At 43.7% G+C, this 25,000-nt stretch overlaps 1 protein-coding gene across 2 annotated transcripts in view; it reads right to left on the bottom strand.

Moving 5' to 3' along the window:
• LOC135567669 (inactive carboxypeptidase-like protein X2) overlaps nucleotides 1-21,855 on the bottom strand; it is a 58,057-nt gene extending 36,202 nt beyond the window's left edge. Inside the window, exons 1-2 of one of the 2 annotated variants that reach the window (XM_065014966.1) lie at nucleotides 20,864-21,855; nucleotides 14,667-14,774 (exon numbers count right to left, since the gene is read on the bottom strand). In XM_065014966.1, the coding sequence (XP_064871038.1) occupies nucleotides 14,667-14,774; nucleotides 20,864-21,245 (490 nt within the window). In that variant the 5' untranslated portion in view covers nucleotides 21,246-21,855. The remainder of the gene's footprint in view (nucleotides 1-14,666; nucleotides 14,775-20,863) is intronic. The other variant, XM_065014967.1, reaches the window with a different exon arrangement.
• Between the last annotated feature and the right edge of the window lie 3,145 nt (nucleotides 21,856-25,000).

The raw sequence follows: 25,000 nt of genomic DNA, 5'->3' as shown, positions 1-25,000 counted from the left end.
GAGGATGGATTTATCTTGTACAGATGTATAAATCCAATCAGAATTTGCAAAATTTAGACAAACTATTTTTTTTTACATTGTGTAAATAACAACAACAACAAAAACGCAAATATAATAATATCAAAAATATATATATAATGTAATCCCCCAATATAATAATATCCTTATATATATATAATATAATATAATCCCTCCTTTGAGATGCTTGACGAGGTCCCCAGTCTTGTGTCTTGGACACACACAATATAATAATATCACCCAATATAATCTTGTGTCTTGGATATCCTATATATATATATATATATATAATATAATCCCTCCTTTGAGATGCTTGACGAGGTCCCCAGTCTTGTGTCTTGGACACCTTGTAAATATGGGCCCAGAAGTACAAGATAGGATGGGTGAAGGGATGGTGAATAAATCCAGTTACCAGTATATTCGGCCCTCCGTGGGAATGAGTTTGACACGTGGTGCCGAGAAACATCTAAAACGCTGTGAAATATCCTTTCAATAAACCACAATTATTTTATTTTCAGCTGTTTTGAAGCTGGTGTACAAAACTGAAATTAAAAGACGCAAAAACCAAACTTATGCATGGGAAGCGTAGACATAGCGCACGTAGAACAGATATACCGCTATTTAGACTCACTTTCAATGAGAATGACAGATGTGTAACTACATTTCTATGTGAATTTGGTTCGGGTCATCCAAAAACTTCTTATGGCTGAGATCCCGCTGACGGGATCGATATGACAACAACCAGTGAAAGTGCAGGGCGCCAAATTCAAGCAACAGAAATCTCATAATTAAAATTCCTCAAACATACAAGTATCTTATACCATTTTAAAGGGAATCTTGTTGTTAATCCAACCACAGTGTCCGATTTCAAAAAGGCTTTACATCGAAAGCACCACAAACGATTATGTTAGGTCACTGCCAAGTCACAGAAAAACACAGCCATTTTTCCAGCCAAAGACAGGAGTCACAAAAAGCAGAAATAGAGATCAAATTAATCACTAACCTTTGATGATCTTCATCAGATGACACGCATAGGACTTCATGTTACACAATACATGTATGTTTTGTTCGATAAAGTGCATATTTATATAAAAAAAATCTCAGTATGCATTGCCACGTTATGTTCAGTAGTTCCAAAAACATCCAGTGATTTTGCAGAGAGCCACATTAATTTACAGAAATACTCAAAAAAATATATATCATATAAGATATGATATATATATATATATATATATATATATATATATATATATAAAATAATCATCATAAACGTTGAGCAAAGATACAAGTGTTATACATGGAATTTTTAGATCCACTTCTCTTTAATGCAACCGTTCTGTCAGATTTCAAAAAAGCTTTACGGAAAAAGCAAACCATGCAATAATCTGAGTACGGCGCTCAGAGCCCAAACCAGCCAAACAGATATCCTCCATGTTGTGCAGTCAACAGAAGTCAGAAATAACATTATACATATTCACTTACCCTTGATGATCTTCATCAGAATGCACTCCCAGGAATCCCAGTTCCACAATAAATGTTTGTTTTGTTCGATAATGTCCATCATTTATGTCCAAATAGCTACTTTTGTAGCTACGTTTTGTAAACAAATCCAAAGTCACGAAGCGCGTTCACTAGGAGCAGACGAAATGTCAAAACGTTCCGTTACAGTCCGTAGAAACATGTCAAACCAAATCTTTAGGATGTTTTTAACATAAATCTTCAATAATGTTCCAACCGGACAATTCCTTTGTCTGTAGAAAAGCAATGGAACGCGAGCTACCTCTCATGACCGCGCGTCACGAGCCCGTGGCACTCTGCCAGACCACTAACTCAAAGAGCCCTTATGAGCCCCTCCTTTACAGTAGAAGCCTCAACAAGTTTTAAAGACTGTTGACATCTAGTGGAAGTGCAACATGACCAATCTCCCACTGTATCTTCAATAGGGAAAGTTGAAAATCGTCCAACCTCAGATTTCCCACAGCCTGGTTGGATTTTTTTTTCCTCAGGTTTTTTCCCTGCCAAATGAGTTCTGTTATACTCACAGACATCATGGCCTAATGTTTTCTATCCAAACATACTAATAATATGAATATACTAGCAACTGGGACTGAGTAGCAGGCAGTTTACTCTGGGCACCTCTGGGCACCTTAATTCATCCAAGCTACTCAATACTGCCCCCAAATGTCCTATGAATGAAATAATATGCAGATTGTCAACATATGAAGTGAAAAAAATATGTTTAGTTTGCATGATTAAATGCTGTGGGAATGTCCTATGAGTGAAATTAAAATGTGTCTACATCACCTTCAAATGTCAATTGCCGTTAAATCTGTAGAGAAACATAACGGGGATGAATTTCAATCTGCTTTAAGGAGCTACACATTTGCACGCTGAGAATGTTGTGGTAATATTACGTAAAAGTTAAATATAACATTTTCAAAAAATGTTATATTTAAATATTTGGAGGACCTCCAAGACAAGGTAAAAAATGTGTATTGCGTGAACATCAATGGAATATTAGGTTAAAACATGAAACAGATATGTTATGAACAACATTAAAACGTTGTGCAACGTTGTGGGAATGTGCTGTGTAATCTATGTGAATATCACAAGAATATTCTTGCAACATCCCAGACAACTCCCCCAAAAAAAAAAAAAAAAGATAATAAAATGTTCTGGGAACGATTTGGGTGTTCTTCCAACATTCTTGCAATATTATAGGAATGTCCTTTACAACCGTAACTTAAACATTGTATGACTGAGTATATCTTGTGTTTTGTGAACTTATTTCTTGTAATGTATCCACACTGTTCCCACAACCTAATCAAATGTTCGAGGAACCGTTTAAATAACTCAACGACTGTTCTGTCAACATTAATGGAACATCAAAAGGAATGTTTTGTGTACACTGATACAAACATGATCTGAGTAGGACAGGACAATAGGACAGTTTAAGTGTTTTGAGAAAACTATCTATTGTAATATCCCTCACAATGTTCCCACAACCCAATGAAACATTCTGGGAACCTTTAAAGAACAGACTAAATGTGTTCTAGGGACGTTCTTGCAGCATCGTCTGAATGTTTTTTGCACCCTAAAAGAAACATTGTTGAATCCATCTTCCTAACTGGACAGTTTTTGTGTTTGGAAACATATATTTTGTGATGTCCCCAGAAAATTCTCACCAGACTGTTCCCACAACATTCTAACCAGACTGTTCCCTCAGCATTCTAACCAGACTGTTCCCACAACATTTTAACCAGACTGTCCCCACAACATTCTAACCAGACTGTTCTCACAACATTCTCAGCAGACTGTTCCCACAACATTCTAACCAGACTGTTCCCACAACATTTTAACCAGACTGTTCCCACAACATTCTAACCAGACTGTTCTCACAACATTCTCAGCAGACTGTTCCCACAACATTCTAACCAGACTGTTCCCACAACATTCTCACCAGACTGTCCCCACAACATTCTCAGCAGACTGTTCCCACAGCATTCTAACCAGACTGTTCCCACAACATTCTCAGCAGACTGGCCCCACAGCATTCTAGCCAGACTGTTCCCACAACATTCTCACCAGACTGTTCCCACAACATTCTAACCAGACTGTTCCCACAACATTCTAACCAGACTGTTCCCTCAGCATTCTAACCAGACTGTTCCCACAACATTCTAACCAGACTGTTCCCACAACATTCTAACCAGACTGTTCCCACAACATTCTAACCAGACTGTTCCCACAACATTCTCAGCAGTCTGTTCCCACAACATTCTCACCAGACTGTTCCCACAACATTCTAACCAGACTGTTCCCACAACATTCTAACCAGACTGTCCCCACAGCATTCTAACCAGACTGTTCCCACAACATTCTAACCAAACTGTTCCCACAACATTCTCACCAGACTGTCGCCACAACATTCTAACCAGACTGTTCCCACAACATTCTCACCAGACTTTTCCCACAACATTCTAACCAGACTGTTCCCACAACATTCTCACCAGACTGTTCCCACAACATTCTAACCAGACTGTTCCCACAACATTCTAACCAGACTGTTCCCACAACATTCTCAGCAGACTGTTCCCACAACATTCTCACCAGACTGTTCCCACAACATTCTAACCAGACTGTTCCCACAACATTCTAACCAGACTGTCCCCACAGCATTCTAACCAGACTGTTCCCACAACATTCTAACCAAACTGTTCCCACAACATTCTAACCAGACTGTCGCCACAACATTCTAACCAGACTGTTCCCACAACATTCTCACCAGACTGTTCCCACAACATTCTAACCAGACTGTTCCCACAACATTCTAACCAGACTGTCCCCACAGCATTCTAACCAGACTGTTCCCACAACATTCTAACCAAACTGTTCCCACAACATTCTCACCAGACTGTCGCCACAACATTTTAACCAGACTGTTCCCACAACATTCTCACCAGACTGTCGCCACAACTAAATGAACCATTCTGAGAACCTTTAAAGAACAGATTAAATATGTTCTAGGAATGTTCTTACAACATCAGGTGAATGTTTTAAACAAACATTGTATAATCACCAGCCCGTCTGGACAGTTCTTTTTTGTGGTATGAGAAAGCCCTGAAAGAATGTTCTGGGAACTTTCACAGAACCAATTTTTGGTTTGCTGGGAAGTCATAAAGTGTCTTCATTGCAAATAAGCAAACAGTTTATTATGGTTGTTGATTAGCTAGCTAGAGCACAAGACCTTACATCACCGCAGTAGGCAGGGGCTAAACACAACATTGGATTCAAGTCTGGTCAGGCTCTTTCTCATTCTTGGTGCCAGTCTGTTATAGCTCTCTTGGCAACTCCTTATGGAATTGTCATGGAATACATTTTGAGGATGGAGAAGGTAAAATCACAAATATATCTGGGACCAGGCTAGGTGAGATCAGATCTGAGACCAGGCTAGGTGGGATCAGATCTGAGATCTGGCTAGGTGGGATCAGATCTGAGACCAGGCTAGGTGAGATCAGATCTGAGACCAGGCTAGGTGAGATCAGATCTAAGATCTGGCTAGGTGGGATCAGATCTGAGACCAGGCTAGGTGAGATCAGATCTGAGATCTGGCTAGGTGGGATCAGATCTAAGATCTGGCTAGGTGGGATCAGATCTGAGACCAGGCTAGGTGGGATCAGATCTAAGATCTGGCTAGGTGGGATCAGATCTGAGACCAGGCTAGGTGAGATCTGATCTGACAACAACATATTATTATTATTATTTTCCTTTTTTCACACCAATGTCCTGATATCCAATTGGTAGTTACAGTCTTGTCTCATCGCTGCAACTCCCGTATGGACTCGGGAGAGGCGAAGGTCGAAAGCCAAACGTCCTCCGAAACACGACCCTGCCAAGCAGCCGCACTGCTTCTTGACACGTTGCTCGATTAACCTAGAAGCCAGCCGCACCAATGTGTCGGAGGAAACACCATCCAACTGACAACCGATGTCAGCTTGCAGGAGCCAGAGCACGTTGGGACAAGGAAATCCCGGCTGGCCAAACCCTCCTGTAACCCGTACGACACTGGGCCAATAGTGTGCCGCCTCATGGGTCTCCCGGTCACGGCTGGCTGTGACACAGCCTGGGATCAAACCAGGGGCTGTAGTGACGCCTCAAGCACTGCGATGCAGTGGGCAACATTGTCTCTGAGACATCTGCGTTTCTGTGGAAACTTTTAGAACAGAGTGGAATAAGTAAGTAAATGAGTTGTTGTAACCTCTGCCAGCTGAGGAAAACACTGAGAGCTGTTCCCAGACTGCCAACAGACACGTGATTTATTAGCGTGACTCCAAAGCGCGGCATCAGAACGTATCAGGGTCAGCCTGAGCCCTCACAGCCTCTCACAGCAGACTTATCAACCAAGGTTAACAGGTAAAACAAGATCAGACTTATCAACCAAGGTTAACAGGTTAACAGGTTAACAGGTAAAACAAGCAGAGAGAGAAGTAGCAGTGCACTACTTTTGACCAGAGCACAATGACAGACACATGCGCACTAGTACGCACACACACACACACACACACACACACACACACACCACACTCTGCTCTGCTGGATCACTCTACTCCCAGCATGCATTGCCAGACAGACAGCTGCACATCAAAGGCATGTTTATAAAGCATCAATAAAGACTTGGAATTCAATTGTGCTTGACATTGGTCCCACCAAATTATTCCAGGCTGCTCTTCTTGTGTGTTTTACTACAGATATCAACTCTTTGGGAAACATCTGGATTGAAAAAAAAAATCTAAATCATAGCGCTATCGCTGCTGAGCATTCTGAAGGCTAAAGAAATGATCAACCATTTCAACACAAATAAATCCCTGCCGCAGTGTAGTAGGGAATGTCATGTAATTCCTGTTGTTTCCTTGGTTCTTCCTCCAGTATTATCTCCATGAGTTATGGACACAGGACAATACCTGTTGTTTCCTTGGTTCTTCCTCCAGTATTATCTCCATGAGTTATGGACACAGGACAATACCTGTTGTTTCCTTGGTTCTTCCTCCAGTATTATCTCCATGAGTTATGGACACAGGACAATTCCTGTTGTTTCCTTGGTTCTTCCTCCAGTATTATCTCCATGAGTTATGGACACAGAACAATACCTGTTGTTTCCTTGGTTCTTCCTCCAGTATTATCTCCATGAGTTATGGACACAGGACAATACCTGTTGTTTCCTTGGTTCTTCCTCCAGTATTATCTCCATGAGTTATGGACACAGAACAATACCTGTTGTTTCCTTGGTTCTTCCTCCAGTATTATCTCCATGAGTTATGGACACAGGACAATACCTGTTGTTTCCTTGGTTCTTCCTCCAGTATTATCTCCATGAGTTATGGACACAGGACAATACCTGTTGTTTCCTTGGTTCTTCCTCCAGTATTATCTCCATGAGTTATGGACACAGGACAATACCTGTTGTTTCCTTGGTTCTTCCTCCAGTATTATCTCCATGAGTTATGGACACAGAACAATACCTGTTGTTTCCTTGGTTCTTCCTCCAGTATTATCTCCATGAGTTATGGACACAGAACAATACCTGTTGTTTCCTTGGTTCTTCCTCCAGTATTATCTCCATGAGTTATGGACACAGGACAATACCTGTTGTTTCCTTGGTTCTTCCTCCAGTATTATCTCCATGAGTTATGGACACAGGACAATACCTGTTGTTTCCTTGGTTCTTCCTCCAGTATTATCTCCATGAGTTATGGACACAGAACAATACCTGTTGTTTCCTTGGTTCTTCCTCCAGTATTATCTCCATGAGTTATGGACACAGGACAATACCTGTTGTTTCCTTGGTTCTTCCTCCAGTATTATCTCCATGAGTTATGGACACAGGACAATACCTGTTGTTTCCTTGGTTCTTCCTCCAGTATTATCTCCATGAGTTATGGACACAGGACAATACCTGTTGTTTCCTTGGTTCTTCCTCCAGTATTATCTCCATGAGTTATGGACACAGAACAATACCTGTTGTTTCCTTGGTTCTTCCTCCAGTATTATCTCCATGAGTTATGGACACAGAACAATACCTGTTGTTTCCTTGGTTCTTCCTCCAGTATTATCTCCATGAGTTATGGACACAGAACAATACCTGTTGTTTCCTTGGTTCTTCCTCCAGTATTATCTCCATGAGTTATGGACACAGAACAATACCTGTTGTTTCCTTGGTTCTTCCTCCAGTATTATCTCCATGAGTTATGGACACAGAACAATACCTGTTGTTTCCTTGGTTCTTCCTCCAGTATTATCTCCATGAGTTATGGACACAGAACAATACCTGTTGTTTCCTTGGTTCTTCCTCCAGTATTATCTCCATGAGTTATGGACACAGAACAATACCTGTTGTTTCCTTGGTTCTTCCTCCAGTATTATCTCCATGAGTTATGGACACAGAACAATTCCTGTTGTTTCCTTGGTTCTTCCTCCAGTATTATCTCCATGAGTTATGGACACAGGACAATTCCTGTTGTTTCCTTGGTTCTTCCTCCAGTATTATCTCCATGAGTTATGGACACAGAACAATACCTGTTGTTTCCTTGGTTCTTCCTCCAGTATTATCTCCATGAGTTATGGACACAGAACAATACCTGTTGTTTCCTTGGTTCTTCCTCCAGTATTATCTCCATGAGTTATGGACACAGGACAATACCTGTTGTTTCCTTGGTTCTTCCTCCAGTATTATCTCCATGAGTTATGGACACAGAACAATACCTGTTGTATCCTTGGTTCTTCCTCCAGTATTATCTCCATGAGTTATGGACACAGAACAATACCTGTTGTTTCCTTGGTTCTTCCTCCAGTATTATCTCCATGAGTTATGGACACAGAACAATTCCTGTTGTTTCCTTGGTTCTTCCTCCAGTATTATCTCCATGAGTTATGGACACAGGACAATTCCTGTTGTTTCCTTGGTTCTTCCTCCAGTATTATCTCCATGAGTTATGGACACAGAACAATACCTGTTGTTTCCTTGGTTCTTCCTCCAGTATTATCTCCATGAGTTATGGACACAGGACAATACCTGTTGTTTCCTTGGTTCTTCCTCCAGTATTATCTCCATGAGTTATGGACACAGAACAATACCTGTTGTTTCCTTGGTTCTTCCTCCAGTATTATCTCCATGAGTTATGGACACAGAACAATAACTGTTGTTTCCTTGGTTCTTCCTCCAGTATTATCTCCATGAGTTATGGACACAGGACAATTCCTGTTGTTTCCTTGGTTCTTCCTCCAGTATTATCTCCATGAGTTATGGACACAGAACAATTCCTGTTGTTTCCTTGGTTCTTCCTCCAGTATTATCTACATGAGTTATGGACACAGAACAATACCTGTTGTTTCCTTGGTTCTTCCTCCAGTATTATCTCCATGAGTTATAGACACAGAACAATACCTGTTGTTTCCTTGGTTCTTCCTCCAGTATTATCTCTATGAGTTATGGACACAGAACAATACCTGTTGTTTCCTTGGTTCTTCCTCCAGTATTATCTCCATGAGTTATGGACACAGAACAATACCTGTTGTTTCCTTGGTTCTTCCTCCAGTATGTATATCTCCATGAGTTATGGACACAGGACAATACCTGTTGTTTCCTTGGTTCTTCCTCCAGTATTATCTCCATGAGTTATGGACACAGAACAATACCTGTTGTTTCCTTGGTTCTTCCTCCAGTATATCTCCATGAGTTATGGACACAGAACAATACCTGTTGTTTCCTTGGTTCTTCCTCCAGTATATCTCCATGAGTTATGGACACAGGACAATACCTGGGAGAAAAAAACTCTTCCAACACTTTCATTTGATTATCTGTGAATGTTTTGCCATTTGGTTTCTCCTTTAGGAAAATAACACACACAAAAAAAATAGTTTTCAAACTTTAGCTGTCTTTAGCTGACTTTAGCTGTCTTTAGCTGTCTTTAGCTGTCTTTAGCTGACTTTAGCTGTCTTTAGCTGTCTTTAGCTGTCTTTAGCTGACTTTAGCTGTCTTTAGTTGTCTTTAGCTGTCTTTAGCTGACTTTAGCTGTCTTTAGCTGTCTTTAGCTGTCTTTAGCTGTCTTTAGCTGACTTTAGCTGTCTTTAGCTGACTTTAGCTGTCTTTAGCTGTCTTTAGCTGTCTTTAGCTGACTTTAGCTGTCTTGAGCTGTCTTTAGCTGACTTTAGCTGTCTTTAGCTGTCTTTAGCTGTCTTTAGCTGTCTTTAGCTGACTTTAGCTGTCTTTAGCTGACTTTAGCTGACTTTAGCTGACTTTAGCTGTCTTTAGCTGTCTTTAGCTGTCTTTAGCTGTCTTTAGCTGTCTTTAGCTGACTTTAGCTGTCTTTAGCTGTCTTTAGCTGTCTTTAGCTGTCTTTAGCTGACTTTAGCTGTCTTTAGCTGTCTTTAGCTGTCTTTAGCTGTCTTTAGCTGTCTTTAGCTGACTTTAAAACTGTCAAAAATACAGGCCATAAATTGTCTACAGTCAAACTTTAGCCATGATTAAACTGTCAAATACAGACCATAAATCATCTACAGTCCGGGAAAAACTATACCCCAAGCACTAAATGAATATACGTTGATTGAATAAACAGGTACGTATTCAACAATAACTGCAGTCCTAAAATCATGTCTTGGGATTGGGAGCCGAGAGCCGAGAGCAGGTTAGAAAGTGTCTGTGTGTTTCTTGAAATACTTTACAGCATCAGTCTCTCTGCCAGACATGCCAGTGTTGTGTTCCCATGTTCCAACATGTTTAAACCATCCTGGGATCCAACGGGTCACCTCAGTCTCTCTGCCAGACATGCCAGTGTTGTGTTCCCATGTTCCAACATGTTAAAACCATCCTGGGATCCAACAGGTCACCTCAGTCTCTCTGCCAGACATGCCAGTGTTGTGTTCCAACATGTTTAAACCATCCTGGGATCCAACAGGTCACCTCAGTCTCTCTGCCAGACATGCCAGTGTTGTGTTCCCATGTTCCAACATGTCAAAACCATCCTGGGATCCAACAGGTCACCTCAGTCTCTCTGCCAGACATGCCAGTGTTGTGTTCCCATGTTCCAACATGTTTAACTAGTTGCTCCTACCCTCTACTTTTTTGAACATTTTGTTAAAAATCGCGCAACATTTCAGCGCCCTGCTACTCATGCCAGGAATATAGTACGTTCATATGGTTAGAATGTGTGTATAGGAAACCCTCGGACGTTTTTAAAACTGGTTAAATCACGACTGTGGCTATTACATAACGTGCGTTACATCGGAAAGCGCAGGAAAACCTGATCACAGAAAATGGAAATAAATATCCTTGCGCCACTTCCAGCAATTGTTAACAGTGAGCCGAATTAGATAAGACCGAGCATTCAACTCCCACAGCATCCCCATGCAGTCGAGTATCTTGTGAATTTAATCCTCTTTGATTCTTGGTTGAACCGAAAGAGGGGCACGGCGTACCTCCGGTCTCCGCCCAGATCATTCCGGAAGAGCTCTCTCCTGAAATTTTTTCCAAGACGACAGCTAATGATATGTACATCGCCTACGGATGATTTTTATCGCTTATTAACGTTTACTAATACCTAAAGTAGCATTACAAACGTATTTCGAAGTGTTTTGTGAAAGTTTATCGTCTACTTTTTGAATTTTAAAAAATGACGTTACGTTGTGAAATCGCTGTTTTTTTCGTTTATCACACAGTCTACATATAACGATATCTTGGCTTTATATGGCCCGATTTAATCGAAATAAAGACCCAATAGTGTTTATGGGACATCTAGGAGTGCCAACAAAGAAGATGGTGAAAGGTAATGACTGTTTTCTATTTTATTGTGCGGTTTGTGTAACGCCGAAATGCTAATTATTTTGTTTACGTCCCCTGCTGTGCTTTTCTGTTGTAGTGTATTGGTGCATGCTATCAGATAATAGCTTCTCATGCTGTCGCCGAAAAGCATTTTAAAAATCTGACTTGTTGCCTGGATTCACAACGAGTGTAGCTTTAATTTGATACCCTGCATGTGTATTTTAATGAACTTTTGAGTTTTAACTAATACTATTAGCATTTAGCGTAGCGCATTTGCATTTCCAGAGCTCTAGTTGGGACGCAAGCGTCCCAGGTAGAGGTAAGAGGTTAAACCATCCTGGGATCCAACGGGTCACCTCAGTCTCCCTGCCAGACATGCCAGTGTTGTGTTCCCATGTTCCAACATGTTTAAACCATCCTGGGATCCAACGGGTCACCTCAGTGTCGTGACAAGACTATCATTAATGTGATGACGGCTATTTTTACAAATCAATTAACTGTATTTAATTATACATAAACACACACAGTATAGGTTGAATTGATTACTAACATAATGCAATGAAAAGTCCCTAGTGGACTAACCCGATATGACGGCTTGTTACACAATGAAAAGTCCCCAGTGGACTAACCCGATATGACGGCTTGTTACACAATGAAAAGTCCCTAGTGGACTAACCCGATATGACGGGTTGTTACACGATTAAAAGTCCCTAGTGGACTAACCCGATATGACGGCTTGTTACACAATGAAAAGTCCCTAGTGGACTAACCCGATATGACGGCTTGTTACACAATGAAAAGTCCCCAGTGGACTAACCCGATATGACGGCTTGTTACACAATGAAAAGTCCCCAGTGGACTAACCCGATATGACGGCTTGTTACACAATGAAAGGGGTGGGGAAAGAAAGAGCGGGAGAGACAGAGAGTGGGCTTCTTTTTTATCTGTTCCAACAAGTTCCAACAGGTTAAAACCATTCTGGGATCCAATGGTCACCTCACAAGCCTAAGTCACTTCTGAATGCTCCCTTTAAAGTTGAAATGTTAACCCTGCTACTTGTCTTGGACTATTTCTCTGTTTCTGCTTCCCGGAGAGTTAGTAAACCTTGACCCTGGTGTTAAACAGCAACCATCTTGAATGCAACAGGGTAATACCCACTTAATGTCTTTGAAACAAAAAGCCCAGATTAAGAAATAACATGATGCCCATTGATTAAATGGCCAAATGAAACGGTGGGAAGACGGTTCCGTCGGTATGCTGCTGCACCACATATGTATCAACATGATACATGGCTGGAGTCATATGAATCAACATGATACATGACTGGAGTCATATGAATCAACATAATAGATGACTGGAGTCATATGAATCAACATGATACATGACTGGAGTCATATGAATCAACATAATAGATGACTGGAGTCATATGAATCAACATGATACATGACTGGAGTCATATGAATCAACATGATACATGACTGGAGTCATATGAATCAACATGATACATGACTGGAGTCATATGAATCAACATGAGACATGACTGGAGTCATATGAATCAACATGAGACATGACTGGAGTCATATGAGTCAACATGAGACATGACTGGAGTCATATGAATCAACATGAGACATGACTGGAGTCATATGAATCAACATGATACATGACTGGAGTCATATGAATCAACATAATAGATGACTGGAGTCATTGTGTGGTCATTGTGGCTTGGAGCAGAGTGGTGAGATAGATGCTCCACTGGACCACAGACTATTGGACTTGGTTCTGGGACTCGGAGCAGCATTTGCCTGGTCCAAACATGTTGGCAAGACAACACAAACAGACCTGGGACCAGGTTGGCAAGACAACACAAACAGACCTGGGACCATGTTGGCAAGGCAACACAAACAGACCTGGGACCATGTTGGCAAGGCAACATAAACAGACCTGGGACCATGTTGGCAAGGCAACATAAACAGACCTGGGACCATGTTGGCAAGACAACACAAACAGATCTGGGACCAGATTGGCAAGGCAACATAAACACATGTATACACATACACACACACAGATCTGGGATCAGGCTCGATCATCTTGGCTCCTGTTGGACTATTAGGAAGTCATCCATAACAACTAGGATGTGATCCATAGCAACCAGGAAATGATCCATAGCAACCAGGACATGATCCAAGGCAACCAGGAAATTATCCATAACAACCAGGACATGATCCATAGCAACCAGGACATGATCCATAGCAACCAGGAAATTATCCATAGCAACCAGGACATGATCCATAGCAACCAGGAAATGATCCATAACAACCAGGACATGATCCATAACAACCCAGGACATGATCCATAACAACCAGGACGTGATCCATAACAACCAGGATGTGATCCATAGCAACCAGGACATGATCCATAGCAACCAGGAAATGAACCATAACAACCAGGAAATGATCCATAGCAACCAGGAAATGATCCATAACAACCAGGACATGATCCATAACAACCAGGACATGTTACATAGCAACCAGGACATGATCCATAACAACCAGGACATGTTACATAGCAACCAGGACATGATCCATAACAACCAGGACGTGATCCATAGCAACCAAACACAATATTTAATCTGCTAAGAGGACAGCCGTCTATCCCAAATGGCACCCTATTCCACCCTACTACTGTTGACCACGGTCCAAAGGGCTCTGGTCCCCACAGTGCCCTGGTAAAAAGTAGTGCACTACTGTTGACCACGGTCCAAAGGGCTCTGGTCCCCACAGTGCCCTGGTAAAAAGTAGTGCACTACTGTTGACCACGGTCCAAAAGGCTCTGGTCCCCACAGTGCCCTGGTAAAAAGTAGTGCACTACTGTTGACCACGGTCCAAAGGGCTCTGGTCCCCACAGTGCCCTGGTAAAAAGTAGTGCACTACTGTTGACCACGGTCCAAAGGGCTCTGGTCCCCACAGTGCCCTGGTAAAAAGTAGTGCACTACTGGGAAATAGGGTGCCATTTGGATCTCATCCTGCGACTTATCCTTTCAAGCATCGTCTTTCCTGCCAGGGTTTCTCCTCAGAGGGAAAATAAAATCAGCTTTTTGAATTCAGTCAACTGGAGAAGGATAGTTAGAGACACGCTGTGTGTGTGTGTCTGTGTGTGTGTGTGACTGTGTGTGTGTGTGTGTGTGTGTGTCTGTGTGTGTGTGTGTGTCTGTGTGTGTGTCAATCAGTGTGTGTCTGTGTCTGTGTCTGTGTGTGTGTGTCTGTGTGTGTCTGTCAGTCAGTGTGTGTGTGTGTGTGTGTGTGTGTGTGTGTGTGTGTGTGTGTTCATGAATCACCATCACCCTCTCTTGCTGACTTGTAGTGGCCCTCTGCCTCGTTGATGCTGTTGGGAGTTTTCAACGTTCCCTTTCTGTTCTTCTCATCCTTCTTGTTTCCATTCTTCACTGAGGAGAGAAAAACAAAACATGAATTAGAAACTGGATATCCTCACTCAAGAACTAGATTTAAACTGGATATCCTCACTCAAAAGCTAGATTTAAACTGGATATCCTCACTCAAAAACTAGATTTAAACTGGATATCCTCACTCAAAAGCTAGATTTAAACTGGATATCCTCACTCAAAAACTAGATTTAAACTGGATATCCTCACTCAAAACACTAGATTTAAACTGGATATCCTCACTCCTAACCTAGATTTAAACTGGATATCCTCACTCAAAAACTAGATTTAAACAGGATATCCTCACTCCTAAAACTAGATTTAAACTGGATATCCTCACTCCTAAACTAGATTTAAACTGGATATCCTCACTCAAAAACTAGATTTAAACTGGATATTCTCACTCAAAAGCGAGATTTATTTAGGAAATCCTAAATTTCTTTCACAGATCTTCAAGTTCATTGGCCAACTTCTGAGTGGGAGGAGATGTTCTAGTAATGCTGTATTATCTGACGACAGTTACACAATTTCAACTGACTAAAAGCCGGTGTGTGTGTGTGTGTGTGTGAGAGAGATAAAAATACAAATCTGTCTGAAAGCTTAAAAGGTTAAAGGTTCTTATCCCACTCTCTTGTCAACATAGGACAGGTTAAAAGCTCTTATCCCTCTCTCATATCCACATAGGACAGGTTAAAGCTCTTATCCCTCTCTCATATCAACATAGGACAGGTTAAAGGCTCTTATCCCTCTCTCATGTCAACATAGGACAGGTTAAAGCTCTTATCCCTCTCTCATATCAACATAGGACAGGTTAAAGGCTCTTATCCCTCTCTCATGTCAACATAGGACAGGTTAAAGCTCTTATCCCTCTCTCATATCCACATAGGACAGGTTCGAAGCTCTTATCCCTCTCTCATATCAACATAGGACAGGTACCTACCCCAACCCCAGTCTACCCCTGCCGAGGCAGGACAGGTACCTACCCCAACCCCAGTCTACCCTGCCGATGGCAGGACAGGTACCTACCCCAACCCTAGTCTTACCCAACCTACCCCAACCCTAGTCTTACCCTGCCGATGCAGGACAGGTACCTACCCCAACCCTAGTCTTACCCTGCCGATGCAGGACAGGTACCTACCCCAACCCTAGTCTTACCCTGCCGTGGCAGGACAGGTACCTACCCCAACCCTAGTCTTACCCTGCCGGGGCAGGACAGGTACCTACCCCAACCCCAGTCTAACCCTGCCGATGCAGGACAGGTACCTACCCCAACCCCAGTCTAACCCTGCCGTGGCAGGACAGGTACCTACCCCAACCCCAGTCTAACCCTGCCGTGCAGGACAGGTACCTACCCCAACCCTAGTCTTACCCTGCCGTGGCAGGACAGGTACCTACCCCAACCCCAGTCTTACCCTGCCGTGGCAGGACAGGTACCTACCCCAACCCCAGTCTACCCCTGCCGTGGCAGGACAGGTACCTACCCCAACCCCAGTCTACCCCTGCCGTGGCAGGACAGGTACCTACCCCAACCCCTGTCTAACCCTGCCGAGGCAGGACAGGTACACACCCCAACCGTAGTCTTACCCTGCCGTGGCACGTGTGAGGATTCCTGAACAGTTGAGTCATTGCAGCCACAGCTGCTCCCAATTACCAGCCAATAGCAGGCCATGCCACTGCAGGACACTACCTACACCATGTGTGTCTGACTATACGCATGTTCCTCTCCCTCTCATCCTATCACACGGCTGGATTTACACCTACCCTCTATGGCTGAACCAATCACTGAGCTGCTACTGAACGTGGTCTGTGATGCCGTAAGGAAAGATTTCAGCCAGAACACTAAGATGTAATATACTGGAGTGTGTGTGTGTGTGTGTGTGTGTGTGTGTGTGTGTGTGTGTGTGTGTGTGTGTGTGTGTGTGTGTGCGTGTGCGTGCGTGCGTGCGTGCGTGCGTGCGTGCGTGCGTGCGTGTCTGTGTGTGTGTTAGTGTGTGTGTGTGTAGGGAACAGGAGTCCCCTCCTCCTAATTCCAACCCTTTCCTCCCTGGAGGTTAATACCTCTCCTGTAATAGGGGCCACGTAGCCCTCCGAACGCCACACAGAGACTGCGTACCAAATCACACCCTATTCCCTATCAGGGTTAAGGGTTCCTAGTCAAAAGTAGTGCACTATGTAGGGAACAGCGTTTGGGAACGTTACTTAAAAAAATAACTTGTGACGTTACATCGTTACTTCCATTAAAAGTAACTTATTACATTACGATTTTACTTCCATTAAAAGTAACTTATTATATTAGGTTACTTCCATTAAAAGTAACTTATTATATTAGGTTACTTCCATTAAAAGTAACTTATTACATTATGCTACTTCCATTAAAAGTAACTTATTATATTATGTTACTTCCATTAAAAGTAACTTATTATATTATGTTACTTCCATTAAAAGTAACTTATTACCACCTTCCGGAGACACCTGAAACCCCACCTCTTTAAGGAATACCTAGGATAGGATAAAGTAATCCCTCTCACCCCCCCCTTAAAAGATTTAGATGCACTATTGTAAAGTGGCTGTTCCACTGGATGTCATAAGGTGAATGCACCAATTTGTAAGTCTGTATGTAATGTAAATAAATGTAAATGTAAATGTAAGTCGCTCTGGATAAGAGCGTCTGCTAAATGACTTAAATGTAAATGTTATTATATTATGTTACTTCCATTAAAAGTAACTTATTACATTATGCTACTTCCATTAAAAGTAACTTGTTACATTATGTTACTACCATTAAAAGTAACTTATTATATTATGTTACTACCATTAAAAGTAACTTAATACATTACGATTTTACTTCCATTAAAAGTAACTTATTATATTACGTTACTTCCATTAAAAGTAACGTATTATATTATGTTACTTCCATTCAAAGTAACTTATTACTTAATGTGGAAAGTAACCTCGCTACATTACTTTTGCGTTACCAAAACCCTTTTTGAAGATGCCTTGCGCATGTCATGGTCATTCGCTACTTCCTTTTAACACTAGAAAAGCCGGCTATCGACAACCCCATTGGCTACCTAAGCCAATGACACGTCTTCTGGAATTCATCATTCTAAACAGTCTAATAAATACCTTTCATATAGCTCTATGCCTACCGCTAAAAAATATATATATAATTTGGCTGTGTTTATGAAGGTCTTTGGCAACGGTAAGAACATGTATTTCATAGAACACAATATAATATTCATTAGTTTTATGGCTCTATGTATAAACGGGGGAAAACACTAAAAGAAACTTCACAATTCAAGTGGTGAAATCCATGAATTAGCAAAGATCACAAAGATAATTCCCTATTCATTTGTTAAAGGTTTTAAGGAACAAAAGGGTGCATTTTGGGACTAAAATACTAAAGACTCAGATTAACCTGCTGTCTCTCATCTACAGTATCTGTGGAGGGATGGAGGGATGGAGGGATGGAGGGATAGAGGAGGGGGATGGAGGGGTGGAGGGATGGAGGGATAGAGGGATGGAGGGATGGAGGGGGATGGAGGGATGGAGGGATGAAGGGATGGAGGGATGGAAGGATGAAGGGGTGGAGGGGTGGAGGGATGGAGGGATGAAGGGATGGAGGGATGAAGGGATGGAAGGATGAAGGGGTGGAGGGGTGGAGGGATGGAGGGGCGGGGAGGGGGATGGAGGGGAAGGGATGGAGGGGTGGAGGGATGGAGGGATAGAGGGATGGAGGGATAGAGGGATGGAGGGGTGGAGGGATGGAGGGATGGAGGGATGAAGGGATGGAGGGATGAAGGGATGGAAGGATGAAGGGGTGGAGGGGTGGAGGGATGGAGGGATGAAGGGATGGAGGGATGAAGGGATGGAAGGATGAAGGTGTGGAGGGGTGGAGGGGCGGAGGGGCAGAGGGATGGAGGGATGGAGGGATGGAGGGATAGAAGAGGAGTGAGGGGCTCCTCTAGTAAACCTCCCTAAAGACATGATTAAATGTATTTGTCTCTCTCTGGTCATCACAGATTGATTTAGATGTGGATGATGTTCCCTGAATCTCTGTCCTCAAATCTTCTAGGTTCCCATGTCTGTGTGCCTCAACTTTTACATTTAGATTCATCACACGTATCACTATGGTTTATCCCCAAATGGCATCCTATTCCCCACATAGAGCACTACTTCTGACCAGGGTCCGTACTACGTAGGGAATAGGGTGGCGTTTGGGAGGTTTCCTATGAATGTCTGGTTCACATTACTGAACAATAACATCCCATTATCAGCAACCGACTCACAATGTTAATCCCTACTAATACATCTTCTGGTGTCCTACCTACTAACATTTGAGGGAAAATATGTTTCTAGGCAAAATATGTTTCTAGGCTAAATATGTTTCTAGGCAAAATATGTTTCTAGGCAACATATGTTTCTAGGCAACATGTTTCGAGGCAAAATATGTTTCTAGGCAACATGTTTCTAGGCAAAATATGTTTCTAGGCAACATGTTTCTAGGCAAATATGTTTCTAGGCAACATATGTTTCTAGGCAACATATGTTTCTAAAATATGTTTCTAGGCAACATATGTTTCCAGGCAACATGTTTCTAGGCAACATTTTTCCAGGCAACATGTATCTAGGCAACATGTATCTAGGCAACATGTTTCTATCTGTTTCTAGGCAACATATGTTTCTAGGCAACATGTTTCCAGGCAACATGTTTCCAGGCAACATGTATCTAGGCAGTAACTGGCTGTAAAAAAAACTATACAACCGTCTAATTAAAGACTTTGGTGTCGTTTGAAAGATCTGTCTTTTGATTGGCTGAGAATTTGGATGGTAACATTTTGGGAAGACTCTTTTAGCCAATCAAAATACCACAAAAACAACCACGTTGTTTGAAATGAATCATCAGAGGCAGAGAGACACGTTGGCGCCAAGGGCATTAGAAGACTATAATAACGTTTGGTCTCACTGACTTTGCCAGCCTGGTGTTGTAACGTAATCGTACAGTCGCTCTACACACATATAGATGAGGGTCATTAATCAAACCGTTCCTCAGATACAGTAGTAGATCCACAGTGGGTTTTTTAAAAGCTCTGTTAACATTGTACTACAGTGTTTATAGGATGGCCTTCATTTGCACCAACACAACCTCTTCAGAACGGAGGACCCAATAATGTTTTCACCGCTACGGAGCTTTCGGACTGACCTTTCAACAAAATAAACCTGCTGCTCTTTGTAGGTCAGAGGTCAGACATGGGCACCCTGGGTAGTAACAGGACACTCTGCTAGGTCAGAGGTCAGACATGGTCACCCTGGGTAGTAACAGGACACTCTGCTAGGTCAGAGGTCAGACATGGGCACCCAGGGTAGTAACAGGACACTCTGCTAGGTCAGAGGTCAGACATGGGCACCCTGGGTAGTAACAGGACACTCTGCTAGGTCAGAGGTCAGACATGGGCACCCTGGGTAGTAACAGGACACTCTGCTAGGTCAGAGGTCAGACATGGGCACCCTGGGTAGTAACAGGACACAGGTCAGAGGTCAGACATGACACTCTGCTAGGTCAGAGGTCAGACATGGGCACCCTGGGTAGTAACAGGACACTCTGCTAGGTCAGAGGTCAGACCTGGTCACCCTGGGTAGTAACAGGAGACTCTGCTAGGTCAGAGGTCAGACATGGGCACCCAGGGTCAGACATGGGCACCCAGGGTAGTAACAGGACACTCTGCTAGGTCAGAGGTCAGACATGGGCACTCTGGGAAGTAACAGGACACTCTGCTAGGTCAGAGGTCAGACCTGGTCACCCTGGGTAGTAACAGGACACTCTGCTAGGTCAGACATGGGCACCCTGGGTAGTAACAGAAGGAGGGTTTACAAAGTTTACAGTAACTTAAAGTAGAGGTCTGGGCACTCTGGGAATGGTGTGTGTGGTCAGAGGTGTGTGGTGTGTGTGTGTGTGTGTGTGTGTGTGTGTGTGTGGTGTGTTTGTGTGTAACTGTGTGTGGTGTGTGTGTGTGTGTGTGTGTGTGTGTGTGTGTGTGTGTGTGTGTGTGTGTGTGTGTGTGTGTGTGTGTGTACAGAAACACTAACAGTACCTGACTTTGTTTCAGTGACCCTGGTCTTGTCTGTTTGTCTGACGTTTTCTGCCTTGCCGGTAGCCTCCTTCTGGATGGAGGGACGCTTGTTCCTGTTGGTTGTCTCCTTCTGGATGGAGGGACGATTGTTCCTGTTGGTTGTCTCCTTCTGACTGGGGGGACGTTTCATCCTGTCGGTCCCTCGGGCCCCTTCGAAGGGGGGAACGGGTGGTACCATCTCCTCCTCAGGTGCCGCGTGGTAGTAGTGGTCCCTGGTGAGTAACTCCTGCATGTAGTAATCCTCGTCCTCAGCGGGAGCAGCGGAGCCGTGACTCACATCCAGGTCCAGGAGCAGTAAGAGTAGCCCCAGGACGGAGAGGCGGTTAGGACGCTGGCCCATCATGGTGGCCTGTCCCTGGGGAGGTATCACCAGCTCGATGTCCTGCTGGTTGGTTCTAGCCGGTCCTGAGGTTCTGAGGTCTCCAGAGGAGTGTTCGTCTGCAGGGCTGCTTCAACTACTGCTACCCCCCTCTCCCTCCGTCCTTCTCTCCGTCTCTCCCTCCGTCTCTCCCTCCGTCTCTCTCTCCTACTCCGGAACAGACAGAGGCACAGACGGGGAAGTTCGCAAAGTTCCCAGAGCGCTCCAAGTTACTGACGACAGCAGCGGAACCCGGGGTTCCATGGGACTCTCTCTCTGCCAGGGGTAAAATATAAGGAGTCAGGGTGAAATACTCAGAGAGAGAGAGAGAAAGCAGAAGAGTTCCAGAAGGAAGGAAAGAGAGACAGGGTGTGAGGGATTTTACTCCTTAGAAGTTGGCAGGTGGCTCTCCATATCCTCCGGAGGGAAAGAAAAATAGGAGGGATTTTAGTTGTTTTCTTTAACCCTTTATGTTTGAGAGAGTCAGTCGAAGTCAGACGGTTGAGGAGCAGTTCGACGGTGGTTAGTACAGTTGTGAGATGAGATGAGCAGCACTGCACACACTGACAGGATCTCTGCTTTCATCCAGATCCCCTCCCACTCCCTTCTGGTTTGGCGCAGGACGGCATGTGTCTCTGTTTTTCTTTACTTCGGAACAGAGAGTTATCCTCTTCTTAACTCATTTGCCATCCAGAGAGAGAGAGAGAGAGAGAGAGAGAGAGAGAGAGAGAGAGAGAGAGAGAGAGAGAGAGAGAGAGGAGAGAGAGAGAGAGAGAGAGAGAGAGAGAGAGAGAGAGAGAGAGAGAGAGAAGAGAGAGAGAGAGAGAGAGAGAGAGAGAGAGAGAGAGAGAGAGAGAAGGAGAGAGAGAGAGAGAGAGAGAGAGAGAGAGAGAGAGAGTAAGCAGAGTAGAGAGGGAGAGAGAGAGAGAGAGATGAGAGAGAAGAGAGAGAGAGAGAGAGAGAGGAGAGAGAGAGAGAGAGAGAGAGAGAGAGAGAGAGAGAGAGAGAGAGAGAGAGAGAGAGAGAGAGAGAGAGAGAGAGAGAGAGAGAGAGAGAGAGAGAGAGAGAGAGAGAGAGAGAGAGAGAGAGAGAGAGAGAGAGAGAGAGAGAGAGAGAGAGAGAGAGAGAGAGAGAGAGAGAGAGAGAGAGAGAGAGAGAGAGAGAGAGAGAGAGAGAGAGAGAGAGAGAGAGAGAGAGAGAGAGAGAGAGAGAGAGAGAGAGAGAGAGAGAGAGAGAGAGAGAGAGAGAGAGAGAGAGAGAGAGAGAGAGAGAGAGAGAGAGAGAGAGAGAGAGAGAGAGAGAGAGAGAGAGAGAGAGAGAGAGAGAGAGAGAGAGAGAGAGAGGGAGAGAGAGAGAGAGAGAGAGAGAGAGAGAGAGAGAGAGAGAGAGAGAGAGAGAGAGAGAGAGAGAGAGAGAGAGAGAGAGAGAGAGAGAGAGAGAGAGAGAGAGAGAGAGAGAGAGAGAGAGAGAGAGAGAGAGAGAGAGAGAGAGAGAGAGAGAGAGAGAGAGAGAGAGACAGAGAGAGAGAGAGAGAGAGATTCCAGAAGAAAGAGAGAGAGAGGTTTCAGAAGACCTCTGAGAGAGAGGCTAGAGAGAGAGAGGGAGAGAGAGAGAGCTGAGAGGAGAGAGAGAGAGAAGACCTCTCTGAGAGGAGAGGCTAGTCCTGAGGAGGGAGAGAGAGAGAGAGAGCTGAGAGTTGAGAGAGAGAGAGAAGACCTCTCTGATGAGGATAGGAGTAGGGAGAGAGAGAGAGAGAGCTGTGGGTTGACAGCGAGAGAGAAAGAGACCCTTATTGAAGACCTCTCTGATGAGAGAGGCTACCCATCCTGTTGGGGGAGGACCCAGAGAGCTGTGGGTTGAGAGGGCTCTACATTGAAGACCTCTCTGATGAGGATAGGCTCCCTCCTGTTGGGGAGAGACGAGAGAGCTGTGGGTTGTTTAGGGCTCTTACAAGGTTTCAAAGACCTCTCTGATGAGAGTAGGCTACCCATCCTGTTGTGGGAGGACCCAGAGAGCTGTGGGTTGACAGCGCTCTACATTGAAGACCTCTCTGATGAGAGTAGGCTCCCTGTTGGGGGAGGACGCAGAGAGCTGTGGGTTGGCAGCACACTACATTGAAGACCTCTCTGATGAGGATAGGCTACCCATCCTGTTGGGGGAGGACGCAGAGAGCTGTGGGTTGGCAGGGCTCTACATTGAAGACCTCTCTGATGAGGATAGGCTACCCATCCTGTTGGGGGAGGACGCAGAGAGCTGTGGGTTGGCAGGGCTCTACATTGAAGACCTCTCTGATGAGAGTAGGCTACCCATCCTGTTGGGGGAGGACGCAGAGAGCTGTGGGTTGGCAGGGCTCTACATTGCTGCCTGCCATAAGTGGAGGGACAGTGTCTGACAGGCCAATCAACCTGCACATGTCCTCTACTGTATACTTATTGTTATTGTTCAATGTGTTGGTTATTTTGACACTTGGTTACTGTTGTCCCGTTGACAATTTGATTCTCATTTTTATTTATTCATTTTTTATTTATTCATCCACCTCAGTCCATCTATCATCCATCTATCATCCACCTCAGTCCATCTATCATCCATCTATCATCCACCTCAGTCCATCTATCATCCATCTATCATCCACCTCAGTCCATCTATCATCCATGTCAGTCCATCTATCATCCACCTCAGTCCATCTATCATCCATGTCAGTCCATCTATCATCCATCTATCATCCACCTCAGTCCATCTATCATCCATCTCAGTCCATCTATCATCCACCTCAGTCCATCTATCATCCACCTCAGTCCATCTATCATCCACCTCAGTCCATCTATCATCCATCTATCATCCACCTCAGTCCATCTATCATCCACCTCAGTCCATCTATCATCCACCTCAGTCCATCTATCATCCACCTCAGTCCATCTATCATCCACCTCAGTCCATCTATCATCCACCTCAGTCCATCTATCATCCACCTCAGTCCATCTATCATCCATCTATCATCCACCTCAGTCCATCAATCATCCACGTCAGTCCATCTATCATCCACCTCAGTCCATCTATCATCCACCTCAGTCCATCTACAAATTGTGATTTGAAGGGTTAGTAGATGAAGTGTCCCCTATGATTTGAAGGGTTAGTAGATGAAGTGTCCCCTATGATTTGAAGGGTTAGTAGATGAAGTGTCCCCTATGATTTGAAGGGTTAGTAGATGAAGTGTCCCCTATGATTTGAAGGGTTAATAGATGAAGTGTCCCCTATGATTTGAAGGGTTAGTAGATGAAGTGTCCCCTATGATTTGAAGGGTTAGTAGATGAAGTGTCCCCTATGATTTGAAGGGTTAGTAGATGAAGTGTCCCCTATGATTTGAAGGGTTAAGATGAAGTCCCCTATGATTTGAAGGGTTAGTAGATGAAGTGTCCCCTATGATTTGAAGGGTTAGTAGATGAAGTGTCCCCTATGATTTGAAAGGGGGTTAGTTAGATAGATGAAGTGTCCCCTATGATTTGAAGGGTTAATAGATGAAGTGTCCCCTATGATTTGAAGGGTTAGTAGATGAATTGTCCTCTGTGATTTGAAGGGTTAGTAGATGAAGTGTCCCCTATGATTTGAAGGGTTAGTAGATGAAGTGTCCCCTATGATTTGAAGGGTTAGTAGATGAAGTGTCCCCTATGATTTGAAGGGTTAGTAGATGAAGTGTCCCCTATGATTTGAAGGGTTAGTAGATGAAGTGTCCCCTATGATTT

Source organism: Oncorhynchus nerka, unplaced genomic scaffold (assembly GCF_034236695.1).
Source record: "Oncorhynchus nerka isolate Pitt River unplaced genomic scaffold, Oner_Uvic_2.0 unplaced_scaffold_1861, whole genome shotgun sequence".
NCBI lineage: Eukaryota > Metazoa > Chordata > Actinopteri > Salmoniformes > Salmonidae > Oncorhynchus > Oncorhynchus nerka.
Note: the sequence above shows the minus strand (reverse complement) of the source record. Positions and strands in the feature narration are given on the sequence as shown.